Genomic DNA, 8,294 nt, shown 5'->3' on the forward strand with positions numbered 1-8,294 from the left:
AGAGTTGGGATAGCCTGTTCTGGGAGTCAGGAAATCATCCAACCCATCCTCTTACCTTGGAATGCAAGAGGCATAAACTGGAGTCTGCTGCTCAGAACTCCTACAAAAGTATTCGGAGAAATGCCAAATTCTCTTTTTATTCACTGTAAAAAGAAAACCCCAAACCACACATGCGCTCCTATCATCTACCTCAGGAACACAACTAAAAATCTCACTTAATTGTTTCATAAGAATTGCCAAAATCTGAAAAAGCTATCAGGGTTTCTATGTAAAACACTCTAATCCATGGCAGAACCACCACTGCACAGGCCAGTCTTTTAAAGTGCCAAATGACATTGAAGACTCAAATTACACACCTGAAAGACAAAATGACTGCTTCAGAATTGAACCTGGTTTAGTAGTGGTCTTCACAAATATGCTGCAAAATATCCACCCATCAACACAGAAGTTGCAGTGTTCAGGGTAATTTTGCAACTCTGCATGCTGTACGGTGTCCTGGGGAAGTTTAAGCAATCCACATGATAAGACTGCATAAAGGACGAGGTGATTTTTCCCCAAGAGATGTGCGCAGCGGGAAAAGTACGCAACAACACATTTCCACCAAAAAAAACTGGTAACATCCAACCAAATGGAAAAAGGAAGTTCCATTCCTCCTCAATTATGATTCTTAAAACAAACACACGCAGATAATAGCCTCAAAACAACTACTTTCCCTTAAATAGAACAGACTACACCCACTAAGTATATATGCAGACTTTTATGGCAAATACAAATGAAAACCAGAGTTGAAGCACCACTCAGCTTAAGTCCATCTTATACAAAACCACAAGCACAACAGGACTGTAATAAAGAAAACAGAGCTGACAGCAAATTCCTTTACTCTGTTTTCCATAGAATGGTAAAGCATAAAAGTTTACTTTCTACAATGACATTTAACAACTTTTTTAATATGCTGAGTTCTACAAAGTCTCATCCTCCCACCCACCTGCTTGTGCTGTCGATATTAATTAATTCATATTTACAACTGCCACCTTTAGAAGACCACTTAATGAAAGCTTCCTGTTGGACTTTCATTTGGGCCTTAATTCTTTTCAAAGAATGTTTCAGTGTCATTGGGAAATCTTCAAGAACATATCCAAATGGAAATAAGCAATGCTTTTCAAAATAATACATGAAAAAGTTGACAATCCCACTATTTCCAACTGTCCCGCCTCTCCTCAGTTTCCATTTCAGAGGGAAATGAACTTCAGCACACTAAGAAAGTAACTTCTGTAATAAACCCAGGATGCTAAGGCTTACACTTTAACAATAGACAGCAAGTCAAGGAGCTTTGCTGCCAGAAGAGGAAGCTCCAATTCCCTCTTACTATGTGCCTCACCACATGATCCCATCCCCTCGCTCCATTTTCTGCCACTTTACTAGATTAATTGGCTTGAAGAATCTGGTAAGTTAACTTTAGGTCTCCAAAATAAGTTCAGAGTCTTAGATTGCACATTGTGCATTTTATATCCAAAACAAGCATTTTAAGACGTTTCTCCCTGACGAAAGAAAAATACAAATTTCTTGGAAACTTCTGAAGTGTGTATGGAAAGGTTTAATTCCCTTGCTTGAGAGTCTATAAAATAAACAAAGGTTTGATTCACTATTTCCAATTTGACCCAAATAATAGTTCCCAAATGCAAATTCCTTCTTAGGACTTCAACTGTAAGTAAACTGACTTGGAGTTTTGCCTTCTTGTATTGAGTGTTAAGAATAGAGGACTATACTTTAATCACCAAATTTAGAAAAGGATGAAAAAGTCATGAGTATCTTAAAACAGAGCCTATCTTTATCTTCCTCCCAGTTTTAAAGAAACTGCACTTCACTACAGATGATCTACATTAGCCTGGATGAAAAAAAAATAATCTGAGAGCAATTCCTATAATTCCTATACAGCTAAGGCAACTGTATGTCTCATGAACTGTTAAAAACAAGCACAAAACACAGGTTTGGGCTGTACTGAAGCATCACTGTCCCATTGAAGCAGCCAGCTTTTCAGATTCTTTTTCTCTAGAAAGCTGCAAGCAGTGCCAAACATACTCAGAAGTAGTCTAAGTTACCTCTGCTTATTAGATCCCCAAGAAGGAATCATATAAACAGCTCAGACTCTGGTGCCAAGATTGAGAAAGAAGCATCCGAGACTATCCCATGACCAGCTTTCCTTTCACTGGCGCATGTGACACCAATTGTGCTAGTACCATATTTAATTCTTAACTACGCTGTCTCAGTATCATGTATTTCATTTCTCAGATGTTTGAGAAGGTAATAGTAAGCAACGCTAAGGTCAAATCTCCTTTCATTGTACAGCTATAACTCCATTCTTCAAAGTCTAGAAATTGCGAACAAGGAGCTAAAATATTAACAATAGTTTATCTGCAAATTACTCACAGATTTAAATAGACATCAGTTAGCCAACACAGAAACAGGATTTGGTAAGAAATGTTTCTAAGTTCACTAAGCATGCGACAATGAAATTATAAATCCACTTCTATAACACACTAATAGTGCTCACCCTTCTGTGCTAGAAATGCTTGCTTTAACTCCTCGAACTTTTACAAAAGGTCAGCCTATAAACAGACACATTTTACTTAGGTGTCAGGAAAATAAGAGGTCACTAAAAAGGGGAAGTTCTGAGCTAAAATGCAACCAACTTCTACATCACAAAAGTCAGGGAAACAGACTTCAGTCAAGAGTACATTTTAGTCTTTCATGAGGACTCAAAATAAAACTTCAAAATTAAACAGAACATTCTCAAACAGTTTAGGCACACTACAAAACTGTTCATGCCAAAAATCCCCTGAAACATCCATTTAAGAAAAATTCCCTTGTACCACTTTAGTTCCCTTAAGTAAAAACCCAAATGAGTCACCACAGTTGGATTTAGAAGTGACCAACTCTAACAGAAGAGTTTGTCGTCAGTTTAACTTCCACAAAGCAAAGTAAGCTTTCTGTGCATTCCTCCCCGAGACCAAGACTGGACTTGTTTTTTTTTAAATTACGCTTAGTGACTGGAATTGCACAAGAACATCCATATTGGGAAACATGGAAGCTTCACTGTCAGCTGAATCCTACCCAAAGTAGGATAGCTTGATTTTACTTCTCTATCTTCTAAATCTACTATAGCATCATTTTTTGATGTGCACTGAAGTTATGTGAACAAAGAATTATATTCCCACTACCTTAAATATATGTGTACCAAAATCACAGATATCCCAGTGATTTATTTCAGCCTGGACAAATCTTAGCCTCTACAAGTTTCAAAAAGGCTTCTTTCTCCATAATTTCAAGTCAATGAATAATACTTTTAATATAAAAAACATATATTCACTTCTGAAAAATGTTTTAGTATTCAGATATTCTTACTTTTTTATATTTAGTTGTGATAAACTCCTTTTATCTTTTACAATATTTGGGAGGACTAGTTTACACTGAATCAATTTGCAACTGACACCCTCAAAGAAGTAGAGCAAGAAGTTTCTCTGAGAATTCAGAAAAGCGCCTCACATTTTAGACAATATGTACTTCAACTGCCATGTTACAATCTATTTGGCAAGCCTGCAAGCTAAGCTTTCAATCAGTCATCATATTTCTAGCTAGCAAGACTATTTTCTCATGGAATGCATTACTAAATGCTCAGTAAAGTCTGAAGAAGTTGCCGTACTTATGACAACCAATCTGACTGCAGAAAAATCACAAACATCACTTCATGAAGATTTCCAGACATAAACAATATCTATCTCTGACTCCAGCAAAGTTATTAATTTTAATTTTGAATCTAGGGATATGTGCATTTCTCATTCAATGGACAAACCTCAACACAAGATTTTACATCTCTACCTGGTTTGACACAGCTGTATCACGTCTGGTAGACGAGGACCCGAAACAGTTAATTTTATCAAAGGCAGGAAGATCAGCTGATCAAAGAGTGCTTTCCACAGTGACCCCTTCCTGTTTTCTGTTCAGAACTGCAAACTTGAACTCCAGCAACCAAGAAACCTCAAACAATTTTACTTCTTCTTTCAAGCAGCATAAAGCCAGGCAAAAAAGAACTTGCATATATTCCTCATTCTTCACAGAAAAGCTTTCAAATCACATTTATAAATGTAACACATTTTAAAGTTTAACTTTGTTGCTTTTTCACATTTTATCCAAAAGCTTTAAAAAAAGCTTTTTTTTTTCCATGAAAGCATTGTTACATTTGAGACTATTTAAACCTAAAAATTAGAATGGCCATATTCAAGTTCCTTGCTGTTGAAGATTTTTATTACAGGTAACCATTACACCCATCCAAGCTTTCAGAGTTCTTCCTTTCAGATGAGAGAGTAAAAGGGAGAGGTTGAAGTCTAAAAGATCAGTTTAAGTTTGTTCTGCCATCACCAAACGCAAGACCAGCTGTACTCCCTCCTTGTCACGTGTTTAGTTTTGCTTTCTCTTGAAAACACTGTAGTAATTAAAAGCCAAAACTGTCTCACACTTTCTCCCCAACTAACAATGTTGCTCTCTTCAAAACAAACAACTGTAGAAAGGAAATAACTCCCTCAAAAAGTAAGTTCATAAAAACACTGCAGGACATGCTTACACACAAAGGCACAATTACACTAAGCGGTTAATGTTTCAGTGGAACAGTCTTTTTATGAAAACATTTACTCACGATTTGATTCGAATGCCATCAAAACTTTAAGATGGAAAACACAGGTAACCTCTGTCCCAGAATATTAATGTTTAAGTGGTGGAAAGTTAAGTCAAATATAAATTAAAAGCAACAGGAAGTCAACTGAACAGAAGGATGAATTAAGGAAAAATCAATCAGAAGCAGTTGAGCAACACAGCCAAACACCAATGCAACCCAGTGACATTTAAAGCCTAAACCAAGTAGGTGACTCTCAAAAGTAGTATTCCACAGCAGTTATTTGAAGTTTTCAATAAACAATTTCCACAGAAGGCAATTTTAGCATAAATTTACCTCTAGAACTGGTCCAGCTCCTAGAATAGTTCTCTCCACACCGCTTGCGTACCCTTTCTGGCTCAGTGCTGTGAGGCAGTGAATTAAGAAGTTTGTGCTTTGAGTTTTCCCAGACCCACTTTCACCTGATATAACTATGCACTGATTAACATGTTTTTTAAGCATTGTGTGATAAGCTACATCAGCGATGGCAAAAATATGAGGCTCCAACTTTCCAAGCTGATGATTCTCATACATCTTGACATACTTAGGGTTATAAATGGGCAGGAACTTGAAGGGGTTAATTGCAATCAGAATACTTCCTGCGTAAGTATAAATCTTGTGTTTTATAAAGCGGCATTTGAGATTCTCTAGAAGTGTTGTCTCCGTTAAGTTGGGGAGATTGCACAAGTCATCAAAGTCCTCCTGATGCCATGGAAGAAAACCCCTTTCAACCAATCGTCTAGCATCTGTCTCCTTGGAAAGCAATTGCATCTGGACATATTTGATGGTCCCATCAGTGTTTCTTTCTTGCAAAAGAAAGTAGTACCCATCCTTTTGCGGATGCTCATCCTGAGCACGACGAGGCCAAAGTAAAACCCTATGAACAGGAGAATCATTTATATCAAGTACCCATTCTTCACCACCCGATTCTTTCACCTCCACGAGCACATAATGTTTCGAGACATCCAAGTTTAAGATATTAACCACATCCTTGATGACATCTGAAGATGTGCTGTCCTTGGTTGCTGTCACCTTGCAGCAGGGAGCACTTTCTGTTGAGAGTTGGGGGTAAATATGAAGATTATAGGCTGCCTTTGCCTGGCAAACTGCACTGTCGGCATCTTTTAAACTCATTCTGTCCCCAGATGGGCTTCAGTCTTCTACCCCTGCTTAATATGCAGTGCCCATTGTCTAAAAAAAACAAAAAAAAAAAAAAAAGAAAAAAAGAAAAAATGTCAAGTGTTAAAAAAGCATGTACAAGAGGTATTAGGACAAGGTATTATTTTCTGGAGGATGAGAATAAAGTTATTAAATGATCAAATTATTAAAGAACAAATGCACTATTAATGCACATAAGTGATATTATTTCAAATAGTTTGCTTAGCCTATCCCATGGAATGGATAGCTGCCACAGTATCTATCGTCTTTTCACTTTTCCTTCTATTCCCATGCCATTCCTTCCTCCCTGTTCTGGCAGCACAAGCATTCGTACAGCCACAAAGCAAGCTGAACAGGGACAAACGTCCAAATTAAAACTCCCTTGTTTCCCTGGGTTAGTTTTAACCCAGATAATTTCTCTGACCTGGTTCACGATATGGCTACACAAACATTTATTCATCCTCCCACATAAACCCTCCCTTAACGCTGCACAAGCAACTGGAGGTAGAAACAGGTTTTGATCATTCTTAGATCAGCAGCAACACTTTGAGCAGCCACGAACTACAGCAGAAGGAACAGTGTATAGGTGTAAGGAGGAAGATGGTTTTGACACCATAATCCACGTGGTTGTTTTTGGTTTGGTGGTTGGGTTTTTTTCTTCCTCCCATTTTCCCCAACTGACCTCTTTTCATGAAAGGTACAAGATAGGTACAGTATTTACCCCACTCAGCTTTAAGGAAACTGTGCCTACAAGCTGACCAGTGCAAATATCACTGTCAACTCCTAACCCAGTAAACCATAGTGATTTCTTGAACATGCATAATTTACCCAGACAGAAACTGCTAATTTCACTCGAGTGAACCACATCCTTGCTACAGGAGGGTTTGAATGTGCTTTTTCCCTTCCATTTTAGGCAATAAACTAGAATTAGTCTTATTGCAACTACTTTTCAGTTCAGCTAACAAGATCCCAAATAACCCACTTGATTTGCAAGGCTTTATACCTATGCTATCAACTCTTTCCTCACTGGGTTTCAGGAACCTCATGCATGAGTCTCCAAAAATCTTTCATTCTGATTGCTTTTTCTTCCCTTCCTCCTTGACGTAGGCCAGCAATCTAACTTCAGCCTAACATCAACCTCACAGAAGTCAACCTCCTCCTTCCTGCCCAGTTAAAGCCTCTAGACTTACCAACGTTGCTTTAGTTCAACAGTTTATCAGCTTATCAATAGGTAGTAAAAGCAGAAAGATAACAAAATATCCCCTTTAACAGTCTGTAAAACTTCATAGCCAGAATAGCAGTTCCATTTTTGTTTCAAGAACAAAGTGTTCTAATTATACACTTACATGCCAAATATATTTTTTAAAAAAAAAAAGCCGAGAAATGCCAATGAAGTTGCTTTTTGCCACTAAACAACTGCACAGGAACTTGCATAAGGCCAGAGAGAGCAATCATTTCAAATTAAAATCAGTAGAGTTGGAAGCATTTAGCTGCCACTTCCACTGCAAGTAATGAATCACTTCACAGAAACATATGACATCGTTCTGCTTCATGAACAGCCTCAGAGTAGAGAACGGTGCTTTAAGGGAACTCTGAATAGTAAGCTTACAGAAGACATTGTTATGCAAGTTGGATCATTTTTAGTGGTTACTCATCAAAGGGAAGGCTGAGCAAGCCACAGACAGCAAGACAAACCACAGCACATCTCTGGTCAAGCTGTATGATCCCTCCGAGAATGTTTTTTTTGCCTCATTAAATCTCATTCATCATTCATTAATGAGAGCTTATTGCAAGAACTTGGTCATACAGAAGGATGGACCAGTGAGCTCAAAGTCCCCTCTCCATTTCCTGTAATTATCACTGACCAGTAGCTAATAAGTCTGAAGTACTTTTGAAGTAATCATGCAAGTGTAAAGCATTCTTAATCTATAGAAGCTCAAACACCTTAACATATAGTAGAATTTACAGTAGACTGCTGCTCGTGGGGAAGATGAGTCTGAAGCACAGATGACCATTTTCTCTCAAGGTAGCCAGCTAGTTCAAGGGAGACAGTCTTGTGCAGACTTCCTTCCCCCCCAGCAATTGGTTTCAGACACACAGATAGAGGAAGTCCCCTTAGTAAGCATTTTCACCAAAACTGCATCCTAAGAATCACAACACCAACTTTTTGCCCACATAGAAGAGCTGAACCTACATGCTGACCTCTGACTTTACTAATACACATTTCCTAACCTCATCTCATGTCAGCTACCAAGATATATCTGGTACGTGGCTCAAGACTCCCATATCACACTTTCCAAGGAAGAAACCAGAACACAGATGACCTCTTCTCTCCTGGTGAAAAACCCAGGTCAATCACAGTAAGCAGCAATGTGATTGCTGGTAGTGTGTGCTCAGGTGTGTCTGACTGAAAACACTTGAAAGAGAAAGA

The 8,294-nt window shown here is 38.1% G+C and overlaps 1 protein-coding gene across 1 annotated transcript in view; it reads right to left on the reverse strand.

Moving 5' to 3' along the window:
• The window catches only part of MYO9B (myosin IXB), a 34,993-nt gene extending 29,154 nt beyond the window's left edge, over nt 1–5,839 (reverse strand). The window contains 1 exon segment of the mRNA XM_009707562.1: nt 5,003–5,839. Within this exon segment, the coding sequence (XP_009705864.1) occupies nt 5,003–5,839 (837 nt within the window).
• Between the last annotated feature and the right edge of the window lie 2,455 nt (nt 5,840–8,294).

This window comes from Cariama cristata, unplaced genomic scaffold (assembly GCF_000690535.1).
Source record: "Cariama cristata isolate BGI_N322 unplaced genomic scaffold, ASM69053v1 scaffold18309, whole genome shotgun sequence".
Lineage (NCBI taxonomy): Eukaryota > Metazoa > Chordata > Aves > Cariamiformes > Cariamidae > Cariama > Cariama cristata.